General features: G+C 45.7%; 1 protein-coding gene across 1 annotated transcript; it reads left to right on the top strand.

The window, feature by feature from the left end:
• The first annotated feature begins 7,752 nt into the window (after positions 1 to 7,752).
• Positions 7,753 to 18,143, top strand: npc1l1 (NPC1-like 1). Its single transcript, XM_061818590.1, has 21 exons — positions 7,753 to 7,773; positions 7,896 to 8,057; positions 8,138 to 9,046; positions 9,519 to 9,812; positions 9,897 to 10,120; positions 10,198 to 10,298; positions 11,521 to 11,693; positions 11,805 to 11,933; positions 12,465 to 12,647; positions 13,082 to 13,196; positions 14,782 to 15,047; positions 15,135 to 15,224; positions 15,310 to 15,500; positions 15,919 to 16,046; positions 16,141 to 16,270; positions 16,351 to 16,406; positions 16,479 to 16,629; positions 16,847 to 17,078; positions 17,232 to 17,345; positions 17,428 to 17,590; positions 17,903 to 18,143. Exons 1-21 carry the CDS (start codon positions 7,753 to 7,755, stop codon positions 18,133 to 18,135), a joined length of 4,065 nt encoding a protein of 1,354 aa, XP_061674574.1. The 3' UTR covers positions 18,136 to 18,143.
• The last annotated feature ends 25 nt before the right edge of the window (positions 18,144 to 18,168 follow it).

Here is an 18,168-nt window from a genome sequence, read left to right as displayed (position 1 = left end):
CAGGCTTTTTCTTTCTTTCGAAAGGACCCTCACCATTTTGAAAACGAAATCAATAAACCTAATCTGTGAATGCAGTCGACAAGATTAGTGATACCGTCCTGGCTAGTACTGTAATTGAGGAACCGATTAATGATTAATAATTCCTGTGATGAGTCACAAAAACGGTGCCAGTGCGGAATCGGTCCAGAAACAAATCCGACAATGAGTGCAATTGATGATTTTTGAGGGGAAGTTCAGACACGCAATGAGATCATTGACAGGGAATTTCATTCAGTTGTTGGTTTCTCTTATCTCGGTGAGGATTAAAGGGAATATTAATCAGAATCTGTCAAGTGATTATTGCAGGAAATCCTCGATTGTGTGTCACAATCTGGGGAATATTTGAGTCATAATTCAATTTCCTGCTTTGAGCTATTAAAGCAGACAAACCCCGCAGAACTCGTCCTAAATGAGGTGGAGTGCAACCTTTTTTTTTTTAATTTTGTAATTTTAATGTTTGTATATGATGTAAACATGAAATATAATTTATATACGTATATATAATTTAAATGATTTTTTTTTTAAATAAAATAACAATTGGGGGGATGGTGGTTTAGCTGGAAAGCATTGGCCTCACAGTTCTGAATCCCGGCCTCGCCTGTGTGGAGTTTGCATGTTCTTCCCGTGCCTGCGTGGGTTTTCTGCAGGGTACTCCGGTTTCCTCCCACATCCCAAAAATATGGAACATTAATTGGACACTAAATTGCCCCTAGGTGTGATTGTGAGTGTGGCTGTTTGCGATTGGCTGGCGACCAGTTCAGGGTGTACCCCGCCTCCTGCCCGTTGAAACCTGGGATAGGCTCCAGCGCTCCCCGCGACCCTCGTGAGGATAAGCGGCTAGGAAAATGGATGGATTATGTTAAAATGAATGTTGAAATTTTTGTGTATGCACATTTCAATCAAACCTCATTTGTGGCAATATATAATGAGCAGTAGTATGTACCATAGAAAATATTAATTCTGAAAGATAATTCGTTTTTTTTTTTAAGCAAATCTGTTGAAGTATTGTGCATCCATTTATTTGGAGGCTCCAAATTACCTATAAAATGTATTCATTTATTCTCAAACTATATTTGTAAAAAATAAAAATATAGGTAGAACCTGTATACAATCATTTTCCAGTCATAAACCATATACTATCTGGGGAAAAAAAATGTTTCGATTGCATAATGGGATGTGTAGCAACAGCAAGAAAATACAAGGCAGCAAAAACGAGCTTTTCACAGCTCGTAAAGGTCAAAGGTGATGGCTATCAATATGTTAGGTGATGCTGTGCTCAGTCACATTACAAACGTGCACCGCTCACCTCGCATGAGCCTCAAATTGTCCCGGCTGGGCCCACAAATGACGGAACTCAGATGCAAGTCCATCCATCCATCCATCCATCCATTTTCTTTGCCGCTTATCCTCATGAGGGTCGCGGGAAGTGCCGCAGCCTATCCCAGCTGTCAACAGGCAGGAGGCGGGGTACACCCTGAACTGGTTGCCAGCCAATCGCAGGCCACATGGAGACAGACAACAGTCCCACTCACAATCACACCTAGGGACAATTTAGAGTGTCCAATTAATATTGCATGTTTTTGGGATGTGGGAGGAAATCGGAGTGCCCAGAAAAAAAACCCACGCAGGCACGGGGAAAAAATGCAAACTCCACACAGGTGGGGCCGGGATTGAACACGGGACCTCAGAACTGTGAGGCCAACGCTTTACTATCCGCCCAGATGCCAGTCGGAGTTGCATATTTGCGCGTTGGGTCGAGTGATGGCAATTTCAGATTGCCGCCTCTTATTCTTATCGCCAATGCGTGAAAGTCGGGTCTCGTCTCAGAGAGTTCAGTAGGTGACAGCTGCAGAATCTTGCTGAGGAAGCGAGCCTCCACATTTCTGTATCCAAGTCCAACCTGTCGTTTAACGTAAAGAATGATTATGGGATCGTAAAAAAAAAAAAAAGGTGTTATCACAGATGAAAATCGACATTTTCTTAACACAACTTTTTGAGAAATGTTAAAACTTGGTTGTCACTGACTATAAATAACTTTGACATACAATAATGTGAAATTTTATAGACGGCACCTCGGTTGTATACATATATTTTTTTTTATTCAATTGGCACTCGTGAGTTACAAAATTAAAGTCAATTTGTGATGAGAAGGCTCAGCGGGGAATTTGATGTTTTTGAAAGTTTTATGGATCCCAATAAAAATGTAAAAATATACATGTGGAAATTTACAACTTGTTTTTTTAATGTCTTACCTCATGTAAACAATATACCGATAGTAATTCTATATTTTCAAATGTTCACCTGTAAACAAAATGACAAATATCAAAAACATTGTTAATGTTACATTTATTCAGATTCACACTTTTTTTTTTTGCATTGGATACACATTTGGGTACACATTATGGAGGCAAAATAAGCAGAAATATTTTTTTTTCCAGGTGAAGTTAGTTGTCTTAAAAAAGACAAGACAGTGTAAATCTTAAACAAGGTCATCAAACAGTCTTAATAAACATCATTTAGCAATTGTTTTAAATGAATTTATGAACGTGATCTGGTCCATAACAAAATTACAATGAGAGGCATTAATTATGATTTATTACCTTATTTACCTTCGCTACATTTTTTATGACAGCGGGGAAACCACCTCTGAAAATGACACTGCACAATTCTTCGTCAAATAAAGAAATAAATATTGTAAATATTTTTTTTTGTGATTGTGCAGCCACACCATTCAAAATATCGAAATATATTAATGGTCGTATTACTGGACAGTGATGAACGTGTGCACAAATGCTGCTACATCTACTCAAAAGTAGTAGAGGTACATTAGATTTATTATATATATATATAAATACATACATATATGATGAATAAGGCCCTCGCATTTGGGACACTTCGGCATGTTGTCATAATCATCTCAAAATAATTTTTTGTTGCGAAAGTGTACATTGCACGCGCAAAGAAGTCCTTATCGGTCCCATTACTTCTTGCCTATTTCTGCCATCACTTTTTTTTTATCATCTTCCGAAAGCTGGAGCACCTTTGCTCTTCTCACGCATGCGACGATGGCGCAGCTCGGGTCGGCGCTTTTTATCGCAGCCGTGGCCTTGACGTGCGATAACAATATCAATTGCAGATTTAATCTTTTGCTTGCAGGATTTTGATCGAGGAGTTGATAATTCCGCCCTAGCCGCGGCTGCTCGCTAGCGTCGCAATCGTGAAAGACGTTCTGGGGGGGGGGTCTCCACTTTTACAGAGCCAGAAAAAATCTCACGGCGCATCACCGGACAAAAATGTCTCAAAAAGTATGAACGCTAAAATAATGACGTACTCTTGAGGGAAATCGGACCCTTGTTAAATTGTGTTATGAGCATTGATTTACACAGTACAGTAATTAGCATATCATACACAAGGTAACGATTAAAGCCATTTAAAACACAGGGGAAAACTGCTTGTAAACATTTAAAACACAAAAATCCATCCATTGTCTTAGCCGCTTATCCTCACAACGGTCGTGTGGAGTGCCGCAGCCTATCCCAGCTGTCAACGGGGAGGATGCGGGGTACACCCTGAACTGGTTGTCAGCCAATCACAGGGCACATCGACATAGACAACAGTTGCACTCACAGTCACACCTAGGGGCAATTTAGAGTGTCCAATTAATGTCGTTAATGTTTTTGGGATGTGGGAGGAAACCTGACTGCCCGGAGAAAACCCCTTATAGGCAAGGGGAGAACACGCAAACTCCACACAGGTGGGTCCGCGATCGAACCCGGGACCTCAGAACTGTGAGGGCAACGCTTTTCCAGCTGATCCACCATGCCGTCCACAAAAAAAAAGTACAATAAATTTGAATTTTAAACATTTGCTTGGCACATGACTGCCAAATGCTGCTTCAGTCTCTGCGCTCTACTATTTGACCCGAGTCTGTCCATCGCAGAATCCTTGCTGGCTTTGTATTCCAGAATCAGAATCAGCTTTAATGGCCGAGTGTGTACAAACACCCAAGGGACAGGATGTGGAGGGTCCGAAAGGATCCCGCCTGCTCTGGAACTAGTTCGAGTGGCGTGTAAGTCTTCAAGAGTGGGTAGCGTGGTGCCGACAATCCGTCTGGGTTTGTCCTTTTTTGTGTCGCACCCAAACCAGACTGTGATGGAGGTACACAGTACTGACTGGATGACCGCTGTGTAGAACTGTCTCGGCGGCTCTTGTAACAGGCCGTGCTTCCCCAGAAACCGCAAGAAGTACATCCTTTGCTTTCTTTCACGTATTCAGCACATAAAGCGTTTCCTGATTTGTAGACCAGTAGCAGAACTTTCAAATCTATTCTAAATCTGAATGGAAGACTTTAGAATTGGAGTGGTATGCTCTGACCTCTTTGTTGCGGTCAGAACCCGAGCTGCAACGTTCTGAATGAGCTGTTGCTGTTTAATGCTGTCCAGTCAGAAGACCATTGCAATAGTCAAGTCTACTGGCGATAAAAGCACAGATGAGCTTCTCCCGGTCTGCCTGTAGTGGACTCTCAGGAACTAATTCTGTTGTATGAATGGGAACAGGCGGATCCGGTGATTGTTTTTGTAATTATTGAACAATTTTCAGACAGAGTGGCACGGTAGGCGTCGGGTTAGGTCTTCTGCTTCACATTTTTGAACTTGCGAGGTCAAATCCGGCATCAGCTGTATGGAGTTTGCGACCGTCTGGGTTTTCTTCGGGTATTCCGGTTTCTCCACACGTCACAAAAAACATGCATGCTAATCTGCCCGTGCGAACGTTTGTTTCTATGTGTCCTGTGATTGGGCTGGCCACCTGTTCAGGGCGTACCCCGCCTCTCACCCGGAGTCAGGATAAGCGGTTCAGAAAATGAATAGATGGATTTTCAGCTAAATTTTGTGATTTCCTGCAGCACAACCTGGTGATTTCTCCTGCTACGGTACTGGTGTACCACGTGGGGCACCCTGGTTGGGAATGACTGGTCGAAGGATCTGACCGGACCGAACTGTCAAGTGGGTCATTTGTGGGCCCGACACTTTGAGCAAGGCAAACAAGCGCTCTACGGGAAGCGCACAGATCTCAATGACCTGATTCAAATTCATTCACATGCTTTGATCCATTGCATAGTTTGAGAAAGCTGGGTGTGGTTGTTATTACAGTTTTGCACAGTTTCTCCCGGATGTCCCTGGCAACCCTATCGAAATCCCTCCCCGGTTAATAATCAGACACGGTTATCGATCGTCCATCGCTGCCATTGGCCGGGCCTGGCATCAGACCAGATAAGACGGGCGTGACGTCACAACTGTGCTGACAGCGGACTCGTCATGATGTTTGCGCATTGTCGGCAGCGAGCATTTGGAAAGGCCAGAGGACGGACTGGAGCACTCGGACTCGGCTCTCAAGTGGACGTTCAAATGCTGAGCGATTGTTAGCGCGCTTGCGTTTCGTACCTCAGGACTCTTTTGTGGCTGAAACGACCGAAGTCATGCATCGTGTCGCAGCCCTGATGACTTTTCTGACTTGCACGGTGAGACCGTCTTTATCAGACACTTTGACGCCCGAACTCGACTTCTTCCACTTCGCACGTCGTCCTGAGAAGCCTGCGTATTTATATCGTTTTATAAAGTGCAATTTACATGAATACATTATTTTGGATAATATATATTTTTAGAGTTTAAAGTACAATAAATGGATTACTTACAAAATATTCATTATGAATCAATTAATTAAACCACATTTTTTTAAAAAAAAAATCAGATTTATTTAGCTGTGTTAAAAGGTTTTCTCTAAAACAATGACGACCGTTTGGCAAAACGTTTTTAAATAGATCATGAAAAGTGTAATAAATTACAGAAGCGTATAACTGCCACACCAAAACAAAATAAAGTCAGGTTTCACATAATTATGTGAAATGTATCACATAATTATGTGAAACTCACCACATAATTATGTGAAATGCAACCTTTTTTTTTTGTTTTTTTTTTGTGGTGTGGCAGTAATACGCTTCCATACTAAATAAATAATATTAATACTATACTATATACAGTAATACTACTAAATAAGATAATTGTGTACGGTACAGTTTAGATACCAGAAAGTGTGTTTTACCTGCGCACAGTTAATGATTGTGCCTTTTGTATGCAGTCATTGTGCAGTTAGACGTCGTCGCATGCATTTATTACCATAAATGTCAAACTAATCAACCTTGAAATTCTGCTGTTCATCATTCCTGCCGAGACGGTGATTATGTCGGGGACACAGTTACAGCACCAAGCCGTGACGATAACCTTTCCAGCATGTTTATGGGGTTGTATTTTGACGTCTTTGGAAGTGTAAAGATACGTTATTCGTGATAAACATTCCCAACCTTTGCTTCTAGCATGTGCAAATCTCAACATTTTCTGTATCTTTCAATGGCAATTTGAAAAAAAAAAAGAGTGGAAGTTCAAGACAGAAAGTGTAGTTGATGTGGAAAGCCGTGGATGCAGATGACAAGCTTGTATCCCGATGGACATTCTCCTAATGTTGGATGTTGGTCTTACAGTGAAGAAAATAAGTATTTGAACACCCTGCTATGTTGCAAGTTCTCCCACTTAAAAATCATGGAGGGGTCTGAAATTTTCATGTCCGCTGTGAGAGAGATAATCTAAAAAGGAAAATCCAGAAATTACAATGCATTATTTTTTTAACGATTTACTTGTGTGATACAGCTGCAAATAAGTATTTGAACACCTGAGAAAACCAATGTTAATATTTGGTACAGTTGCCTTTGTTTGCAATTACAGAAGTCAAACATTTCCTCTAGTTGTTCATCAGTTTGGAAACACTGCAGGAGGGATTTTGGCCCACTCCTCCACACAGATCTTCTCGAGGTCAGACAGGTTTCTGGGCTGTCGCTGAGAAACACGGAGTTTCAGCTCCCTCCAAAGATTTTCTATTGGGTTTAGGTCTGGAGACTGGCTAGGCCACGCCAGAACATTGATATGCTTATTACGGAGCCACTCCTTTGTTTTCCTGACTGTGTGCTTCGGGTCATTGTCATGTTGAAAGACCCAGCCACGACCCATCTTCAATGCTCTGACTGAGGGAAAGAGTTTGTTGCCCAAAATCTCACAATACATGGCCGCGGTCATCCTCTCCTTAATACAGTGGAGTCGTCCTGTCCCACGTGGAGAAAAACACCCCCAAAGCATGATGCCTACCACCCCCATGCTTCACAGTAGGGATGGTGTTCTTGGGATGGAACTCATCATTTGTCTTCCTGCAAACACGGTTAGTGGAATTTTGACAAAAAAGTTCAATTTTGGTCTCATCTGACCACAAAACCTTCTCCCATGACTCTTCTGTATCATCCAAATGATCAATGACGGACCTTGACATGTGCTGGTTTAAGCAGGGGAATCTTCCAAACCATGCGTGATTTCAAACCATGACGTCTTAGTGTATTATCAACAGTAATTAGCAAGTAACAGGTCTTTGAGGCTCAGAATTGCAGCTGATAGACAGGTGTTCAAATACTTATTTGCAGCTGTATCACACAAATAAATCGTTAAAAATCATACATTGTGATTTCTGAATTTTTCTTTTTAGACTTTCTCTCTCTCGGACAGTGGACATGCACCTACGATGAAAATTTCCGACCCCTCCATGATTTCTAACTGGGAGAACTTGCAATATAGCAGGGTGTTCAAATACTTATTTTCTTCACTGTATGTGTAGAATATGACAGATTTGACTCCTAAAGTCAGTTGGGATAAAAATGTCTTTGTGCTTGATACATGGCGACGACTCCGACGGCTCAACGGATAAAACAAAACGACGGAGCTGTTGGTTCTTCTCATTTTGGTTGTGTTTGGTCCTGTCAGGTGCTGTCACGGGGCGAGCATCAACCGGGCTACTGCGCGTTCTATGAGGAGTGCGGCCGCAACCCTTTGGTGGGAGCGGCCCTCATACCTCCCATCGTCCCCTGCCGAAATTACAGCCGAGCCCGGGAGCTGAGCGGAAAACACTACAACAAACTCAAAGAGGTCTGGAGTGCTGGCAAGAAAATGATACTGATAACAACAACAAAAAGATTTATCTTATTAAAGATGTCGTTGATGTGCAGGTGTGCCCCATGTTGGACAAGGGTGTCGGCAACACGTTTGCTTGTTGCTCCATGAAGCAGCTGTCATCCCTGGAAATAAGTTTGACTTTGTCCAAGGCCCTGCTGGTGCGCTGTCCCTCTTGCGCCGAAAACTTCGCCCACCTGCACTGCATCAACACCTGCAGCCCGGACCAGAGCCAGACCGTCAAAGTCACAAAGGTCGTGAATATTACCAACAACCTGGGAAAGACTAGAGAGGCCGTGGTGGCGTACCAGGCCTTCCTCACCACCAGCTTTGCGGAAACCTCCTTCCAGTCGTGCCAAAATGTCAGAATCCCCGCCACGGGAGGCTTCGCCATAGCCACCATGTGCGGCCGCTACGGCGCCAAGCTCTGTAACCCGCAGCGCTGGTATGACTTCCAGGGGGATTCTAGCAACGGTCTGGCTCCTTTAGACATTGATTTCAGACTTATTAACGAGGGAGAAACAGTGGGTGTACCCGAGGGTGTGATTCCCTACAACGGGCGAGCCTTTAGGTGCAATGAGACCACGCCGTCCGGAGGTGAGGTGTGCTCGTGTCAGGACTGCAAACAATCGTGCCCTGCCATGCCACCTCCCCCGGTGCCACCGGGACCCTTCAGACTTTTGGGCACGGACGCCGTGCTTGTCATTTCTATCACCTTATTCTGTTTTCTCCTATTCTCCTTCCTCTTCTTCCTCTTGGTCTCTTGTCATGTCAAGTCACAGAAGAAGCAAGACGAAGAGAAAAAGAAGAGGAAAAACAAAGACCAGAACTGTAACGATGTCAGTCAGCGGCTCATTCACCCGTCGGAGGTCACGTGCGCCGACAAGAACAGCATGGCCGCTCAGGCCTTCCTAAGTTCCATCTTTCAGACGTGGGGAACACTCATGGCGACTTATCCCCTCATGGTTAGTTTCTTCCGAAACATCTCCAAACAACATCACACGCCCATGTACCGTATCGTGTGCCACGATACTGTATCAGTACACTGATATACTGTATAGACAAGACTGCTATCGCGACACATCAGATCATGGGGGGAAAAAAAGCAACCGAAATACTGAATGTTTTACTATTTGCTACATTCAGCTTTTGTTGGTCAATCACTGTACTCTACGTCATCAAATAGAGCAGTAACTTGATTTCTCCTAACCAACTAACAAAAACTGATCATTCCAATTACAACGGCACTCAGTAGAGGACAGATCTCTGACGAGATTGAAGTCTTGAACGTGGGGGAAGTAAAGAGAGCATTGTGCTTGCCTTACTTTGTCCGACTGTATTTTAGCAGGCCACTTCCTGGTTCACATACAACCGAGTTCTCCAAGCTGGTTGTCACCCGAAATGGTCTGACTCGTCCATCTCTCCTCCCCATCTAAGGTGCTCCTGGTATCAGCCGTCGTCGTCACGGCGTTTGCCGCCGGCCTCACGTCCATCGAGCTCACCACCGACCCAGTGGAGCTGTGGTCGGCTCCCGACAGCCGAGCCCGTCAGGAGAAGGATTTCCATGACAAACACTTCGGACCCTTCTTCAGGACCAACCAGTTAATTTTGACAGCGCCGGGCAGAAAAGGTCACATTTACGATTCTTTGCTCTTTGGAGTACAGAACTTCAGTGGCCTCGTCTCCAAAGAGCTCATTATTGAGTTGCTACTTCTCCAGGAAAAAATCCAGGTAAACCTCACGGAAGCATAACCCGATCTTCACACACTGTTGATGATTAAATACCGGTGTCCCCCCTCCCCCCCTTTTCTCCAGAACATTGAGTTCTGGTCAGAAGACCTAAATCGCACAGCGAGCCTGAAGGATGTGTGTTTTGCACCGCTGAACCCCAACAACTCCTCCCAGACCGACTGTGCGGTGAACAGTCTCCCACAATACTTCCAGAACAGCTTGGACAACATCAATGACAAGGTCAACATGACTAAGCAGGGGGTGACCAGAGAGGTCGACTGGCGAGACCACCTCATCTACTGCCTCAAGTGAGCACTCTTGGAATCGGATGTGAACTGCAAAAGCGGCTACTCAGACACATTTTTCCTTCCCTTCTCCTCTCAAGTTCGCCACTGTCGTTCAAAGACAACACCAAATTGGGACTCAGCTGCATGGCTGACTACGGTGGTCCAGTCTTCCCTTTTTTGGCTGTCGGCGGCTACGAGGGTGAGTGTAGCAAGGACCTGTATAAGCGCGTCACTATGAAGTGACTAGTTTGAAGAAGGATTTGGATGAACATGGGGAGTAGGCTATTGAGGTGAATTCACTTTTCTAGGTTTCCGCTTCCAAGACACTTTGAGTGTGGCACAGCACGAGTGCCAAAGCAACTCCTTGACTGTAGATTTTAAATAACCATTTGTACTAATCACAAAAAAGAGGTTGAGGACCAATGGATCAGGTTTTGTGACTCAAATTTTGAAGAAATGGACATTTGTCGCATCTGTGTGTGTGCGTAGACTGTTGGTGTGTCAGAAGAACTTAAGGTCGACGTGGAACTGCATCAGGGATCCGCGCGGAGCCCCTTCCTGTTTGCAGTAGTAATGGATGGGCTGACACAGATGAGGTTAGACTGGAATCCCCTTGGACCATGATGTTCGCAGATGATATTGTGATCTGCAGTGAAAGCAGGGACAAGGCGGAGGAACTACTAGAAAAGTGGAGGAATGAAGATTACCCGAAGTAAAACACAATATATGTGCATGAATGTGAGGGGCGGAGGAGGAAGAGTGAAGCTCCAGGGACAAGAGATGGCGAGGGTGGACGACTTCAAATACTTGGGGTCAACAATACAGAGCAATGGAGAGTGTGGTAAGGAAGTGAAGAAACGGGTCCAAGCGGAGTGGAACAGTTGGCGGAAAGTGTCTGGTGTTGTATGTGACAGAAGAGTCTCTGCTAGGATGAAGGGCAAAGTCTATAAAACAGTGGTGATGATGTACGGATTAGAGACGGTGGCACTGAAGAAACAACAGGAAGCAGAACTGGAGGTGGCAGAAATGAAGATGTTGACGTCCTCGCTCGGAGTGAGCAGGTTGGATGGGATTAGGAATTAAATTATTAGAGGAAAAGCCAAAATTGGATGTTTTGGAGACCAGGTTAGAGAGAGCAGACTTAGATGCTTTGGACATGTGAGTGAGTGACTATATTGGTAGAAGGGTGCTGAGGATGGAGCTGCCAGGCAAACGAGTGAGAGGAAGACCAAAGAAAAGGTTGATGGATGTTGTGAGGGAGGACATGAGGACAGCGGGTGAGAGGCTTAGATGGAAAAAGATAGCACGCTGTGCCGACCCCTAACGGGACAAGCCGAAAGGAAAAGAAAAAGGACATTTGTCTTATCTGGTGACTGACGATGCTCCAGCAATGTCTTAAAAAATATTCTTTGCTCTCCAAGGTGATGAGTACACCAAGGCGGAGGCCTTCATTCTGACCTTCTCCCTCAACAACTATCCGCGGACCAACGTCAAGTACAACGTGGCCATGCAGTGGGAGAACGAATTTCTGAAAATTGTCCAAGATTATCAGAGAGACCCAGCGGCCAACTTTACGTTTGCATACATGGCAGAGGTGTGATTATCACCTATTAATGTCCCTTTTTTAATATTTCCAGTGAGTCCGAAAAGTATGCGTGCAAGACGGGCAGTAACCACGTTTGTGACTTTTTGCAAATATCCACAGAGGTCTCTGGAGGATGAGATCAACCGGACGACGGCCGAGGATATTCCCATCTTCATGATCAGCTACGCTGTTATCTTCGTTTACATCGCTGTGGCTCTGGGGGAGTATTCTTCATGGAGACGCATCCTGGTAAGAGTTTACGATCACGTTCCGGAGAATTTCGATGGTTCAATTGTATTCTGGGCCATTGCGATTATATGGGTTCACGTTACCGACTCCAGCGGAGTGCGTGTGACCTCGTCCACAATCAACCTGTGATTGGCCGGCGAGGAGTCCGGCATGTGGCATGCCTTTCACTCAAGATCAAGTGAGATTGGCGCTAGCCCGTGCTAAAACTACGACGAGAAGAAAAAATGGATAGGATTGCGTGTTCTTAAGACAACACGACTGGTATCTGACTCCTGCTGGTCGAAGAGAAGTCTTTAATATGTCACAATCTCACAGAGTAGCTGTCTGTGCAGTTAGTCCGGCTCAAAAGGTAAACCTGCACCAATCCAAAGAGAATCCAATCGAGTGCATTCATGAAGAAGGTCTTATCGCACACTAGTGTGATAAGCAATTATGACATGCAAGCAATTAAAGCGATTATTTCTTTAAAGAAGCGTATAGTCACTGATACAACACAGAAGATATGGAATCTCCCACCATTGCGTTCAACAGGTTGATTCCAAGTTTCTGGTGGGCCTCGGCGGGATCTTGGTGGTGGGGTGCTCGGTGCTGGCCTCCATGGGCTTCTACTCTTGGATTGGCATCCCCTCCTCGCTGGTCATCCTGCAGGTCGTGCCCTTCCTGGTGCTCGCCGTCGGCGCTGACAACATCTTCATCTTTGTCCTGGAATACCAGGTGTTTATTTTTCCCGATCCGGTTTTTCCAAGAGTATTTCTCGTGACTGGCGGGCACAGTGGGCGACTGGATGGAGCGTCTCCCTCACGGTTCTGACGATCGGGGGTTGTGGAGTTTGCGTGTTCTCCTCGTGCCGGTGTGGGTTTTCTCTGGGCCCTTTGGTTTCCTCCCACATCCCAAAATGACGCATTCATCGGAGACTCTAAATTGCCCCAAGGTGTGATTGTGAGTGTGAATGTTTGTTTATTTCCATGTGCCCTGTGATTGGCTGGCAACCACTCGAAGCTGTACCCCGCTTCCTGCCTGAAGACAGCTGGGATGGGCTCCAGCACCCGCTGCGACCCTTGTGAGGATAAACAACTCAGATGACGGACGGACGGTTGGTTTCTCATGACGACAGTTTATGATGTAACGTTTGCGTTCACGTTCACCAGAGAGACGTGAGGATGCCTGGAGAGAAACGAGAGCAGCAGATAGGCCGTGTGCTTGGAAACGTTGCTCCCAGCATGCTCCTCTGCAGTCTTTCCGAGGCCGTCTGCTTCTTTCTAGGTAAGGAGCAAAAAACAGTTTTTTCACATGAGTCTATTTTTTTCAAAAAATGCCTAGATTTGGTTGAGTCTCTGAGACATATTTATCTAGTAGTACGTACAGTACAGTATATTGTTATGGTTGCTTTTTGCAGTAGTGTGCACATAGACCGCACTACGCTATACTTGTGTTCGGATGCAATGGACTTTCACACCGCTAAATGACAACCTCATTGAAAGTGAATGCATTTTTTTCTTATAGCGGCAAATTTGTAACATAGATTGTTTGTGTTATCGTGACTAGTGATTTATGTTCAACATCTTTTTTTTCTGCTGGTCTGGGAACTTGGCAGTGCTTTAATCCTGAAGAATTATCTCAACAAAGTTGTATGTCCTAATTGTAACATGTAGTTGTCAGGGGGAAATCGCTTTGCGATACAATTTAGTGCAAACTTGCACACGAGGAGACTTCAGTTCAAATACAAGCAAAATGGCTGATGCTAAGAAGCGTCCCTGCTAAAAAAATTTCTATAGAACATTTCTAAAGAATTTCTAAAGAACTATAGAACTTTAGGACCCAAGTCCAATAGAAATTCTATTGTTCTGTAGAAATTCGATCGAAAATCACAGCCCAGGTTCTATAGAACAAGTTGTTCTGTACAAATTCGATAGATTTCTATAACATTTCTATAGAAATTCTATTGGTCTGTAGAAATTCTATCAAAAATCACAGCCAAAGTTCTATAGAACAAGTTGGTCTGCACAAATTCGATTGAATTTCTATAGAATTTTTTTAGCAGGGGTGTATTTCTTATGCAGAGTCACATGAAAAGGCAGTTATGGTCTGCCTCATGCAACTGGTTCTGCTGTATAGTGAAACGGAAATAAAAAAAAAACAGCTGTGAATGATTTGGAATGATTTGAGATGCTCCAAGCTCTTAACTTCAGTTTTCGTGGTGGAAAAGGTCCCGTAATTCCCGGGCTGCAGAGCACACCTGGTTATAAGCCTCACCCAGTACATTTGTAAAGGAAATACCATTTGGTACATACGTATGCCGCAGCTGTGTAAAAGCCGCAAGTGCCCGCATTGAAACTGACATTGAAACACAAGATATTTACGAAGAAAGACGTTACACAAGAGTGTTTAACACTAGCATCGCGGCGCTAATGCTAGCACCGCCGTGCAAAGGCTAGCGCCGCCGCGCTAAGGCTACCGCCGCACTAACAGGGCCGGTTAAAATTAAACATGCAAATCACTGAGACACGGCAGTAACACGCTAGCAGAACGCTAACAGCGCCCGACCAGTAAAAGTCACTTCCTCAGCATATATTTTCCATCGGTCCCACTCTTACCTTTTCCACTCGATTGCCCCTCTTGCGGCAGTTATGGTTAGATGCACAAATCAGCCGACTCAGCACATAAACCGCATGGTTGAAAGCGTGTGAAAAAAGTCGTGGCTTATAGGCCAGAAATTACGGTATTTGGTGCTCCAGTCAGTGGCTTTTCTGACGTCGTACGGTGTGGCGGGGTGGTAACCTTTCCTGTGCAGCGAATCTTGTGGCTGTCTGACCCTTTGCGTGTTCCTCTTGTGTGTTTTCTCCCCAAGGGGCCCTGTCCACCATGCCCGCGGTGAAGACCTTCGCCTTGTACGCCGCTCTGGCCGTGCTCATGGACTTCGTCCTCCAGATGACAGCGTTTGTGGCGCTCCTGTCGCTGGATGCCCGGCGCCAAGACCACAACCGCTGCGAGCTGCTCTGCTGCGTCACCGTAGAGACTCGGAAATCCGACAAGCCCAACGAGGGCTTCCTCTTGCCCTTCATGAGGAAGTATTACGCCCCAGTGCTGCTGAACACTTACATGAGATTCGCCGTGGTACGAGCCCTGCGAGTGACTTTATTCCTTCATCCTAAATTCATCATGTTAAAAAGGTGTTCTCTTCCCCCCCGTCATCGCCTCCAGATGGTGGTCTTCCTCTTCATGTTCAGTGGATCCGTGTACCTCATGTTCAATGTGACAGTAGGTCTGGATCAGGAGCTGGCTATGCCCAAGGTCAACGAAGTGGACTACAGTGTTTACTTTTGCACGTCTCTCCATTGTCATGACTCTGTTGAAAATGTTTTGTCTTCTCTTGCAGGGCTCGTATATGCTGGATTATTTCCAGTACTTATACAAATATTTGGAAGTGGGCGTGCCGGTTTATTTTGTCACCAAACCCGGCTTCAATTTTACCACAGAGGAGGGCATGAATGCGGTGTGTTCCAGCGTGGGCTGCGACCAGTTCTCCATGACCCAGAAGATCCAGTACGCCGCCAATCACCCGGAACTGTGAGTAGTCGGGAATTCAAAATGTTGCCTCTCAGATTGGATTCCGCGAAAAAGCAGATAGATGTGCGATCTTCAGTTCTGTCCTCTCAGACGACACGTCCTTGAACCCGCTGATATCGTAGTAGCGCCTTTTGCGTCCTCGCAATCAGATCTGATAGCACCAATGTCAGTTACTTGACCTGCACTGACTGATAAAGGTCACCTGTCGCTGACTGTGCCAAGATTACGATTATATGATCGATACTTCTTTCCAAAACATGACAAAGCAAATTTAACAGAACGTGAAAGGAACCATAGTACAGAATGATACCTACGTCTTGTTTTTAAACAACTTATTTCACAATTCCTTCTCAGAGAAATGCGCTTTTCAATGAGAAGGGACAGTTTAATCAATATCATGTCGTGACTTGGTCTGCAGATCATATATCGGAATCTCTGCAAACTCCTGGGTGGATGATTTCGTCGACTGGCTGAACCCGGCATCCAGATGCTGTCGACTTTATACCATTGGGCCGAATACTGGAAAGTTCTGTCCTGCAGACAAATGTAAGCGTCGCAGATGAGGCAACATTCTCTCCCCGTCGAGCAAGTGCGGCGTCGGGACTTTGTAATGACCGAGCCCGCCCTGGTGTCCTTGTAGCTTCCTGGATCTGTGGACGGAAGTGCTTGGCCAAGCCCCCAAACAGCGTCCTCCGGCCCACAGAGGAAGAGTTTGACCGGTTTCTTCCGGCGTTTTTGGGTAATAGGCCTGACTTGCAGTGTCCCAAAGGGTATGTATTACCCGCATGCACACAAGCGCATCACGACGGGCGAACCGCATCCTCACTTTGTCTGCGATTCCTTCGTAAAGTGGACTGGGAGCGTATGACACGGCTGTGGTGAGAGACGACAGCGGACAAATTATTGGTGAGAATTTGGAAATCCCGACGACAAGGCAAGACGGGTGACCGGCGGACGCTTTTCTCCATGTGCACGCAGCCTCTCGCTTCATGGCCTACCACACACCTCTGACCAACTCTCAGGAGTTCACGGCGGCGCTCCTGAGGGCCAGAGAACTGGCCGCCGACATCACCGAGGGCATGAAGAGCATAAACGGAACCTCTCCGGACTTTGAGGTCTTCCCATACACGTGAGAGCGCTTACTTTTGACCTCTTCCATGAATGTTTCGATTATCTGCCGTGTCTGAGCTGGAAGTCAATTAGGTGGGCTACATCCAAGTGCCCCCCAAAAATCCGACAAGACTTTAGTTCCCGGTACCGTCTGACGCTGAATGTGGTTTCAACACGGCACCGCGACCCAGCAACGACGTCGACTCGCGACACTTCCCCGTGTGTCCTCCTCGCAGGGTGACCAACGTTTTCTACGAGCAGTACCTGACCATCGTGCCGGAGGGCCTCTTCAACATCTCGCTGTGTCTGCTGCCCACGTTCATCGTGTGCTGTCTGCTGCTGGGGTTGGACCTGCGCTCCGGCCTGCTCAACCTCATCACCATCATCATGATCACCGTGGACACCGTCGGGGTCATGACACTCTGGGAAATCCACTACAACGCAGTGGCGCTGATCAACCTGGTGACAGTAAGTACAGAGATTTGATGGGGGATCAAACAAAATGTCAGCAAATCAAACGCGCCATGCTAACATTCTGATACGACGACTTTATAGTTGTGAATCTGTTTCGTTCTGTGGCAGCTCTATGATGTTGATCTCTTGATGGCGTCTTGTTTTCAGGCAGTGGGCATCTCCGTGGAATTTGTGTCGCACATGACGAGATCGTTCGCTCTCAGCACGAAGCCCACTCGTGTGGAGCGAGCCAAGGAGGCCACCGCCAACATGGGCAGCGCAGTAAGTCGAATCGTCTCCCGCGCTCCACATTCCCGAGTGAGAACCCGCCGCGGTCTGAGAGGATTTGCATCGAACCTTGAAGGTGTTCGCTGGCGTTGCCATGACCAACCTGCCCGGCATCCTTGTGTTGGCCTTTGCCAAAGCCCAACTCATCCAGATCTTCTTCTTCCGCCTCAACCTGGTCATCACACTTTTGGGGATGGCTCATGGACTCATCTTCCTCCCCGTGGTCCTTAGCTACTTTGGTATGTGTCTTACTGATGCACTTTTCTTCTTCTTCTATTCTACTCGCAAATATATTTGGGATATTCATCTGTGTGAAATTTCAAAATGAACCGAAAATTTTTCCAAGTTTAGCTTGACCTTTTCTAATATTTGGAACGCATATGTCCAACTATTCACCGTTTCATCACTTGCTACTCACCTGAAACGGTTTTAATGCATTTTAGGTCCATCCTGAAATTCCACCAAAAAGTTGAATATCCCGCACCCTCGTGTGAGCAGTGCAAATTCCAACAAAAACACTTGTCAGTCATCGCTGTTTGCGTTTGACACAGGGCCCGGCGTGAATAAAGCCGTGCTGCTGCAGATCCAGCGGGCGCAAGCCGAGACCCAAAAGGAACTGGAGCTCAGGGACAACATGAGACGATTCTATGATAACATCTGCTACGAGGACAACGAGGTGAAGGAAGAGGCGCACTCCAACGCCGCAGAAGCTCCAGAGGACAGTCAAGGCCAAGAATACGATGGGAAACACCAACAGGAAGAGGAGAAAATTGACCGTTTATGACAAAACTATTTATTATCAAGCTCTGAAGAGTAA

This window comes from Syngnathoides biaculeatus, chromosome 4 (genome assembly GCF_019802595.1).
Source record: "Syngnathoides biaculeatus isolate LvHL_M chromosome 4, ASM1980259v1, whole genome shotgun sequence".
NCBI classification, from domain to species: Eukaryota; Metazoa; Chordata; class Actinopteri; order Syngnathiformes; family Syngnathidae; genus Syngnathoides; species Syngnathoides biaculeatus.
The sequence above is the reverse complement of the archived record's forward strand: the minus strand, read 5'-3'. Positions and strand labels throughout refer to the sequence as shown.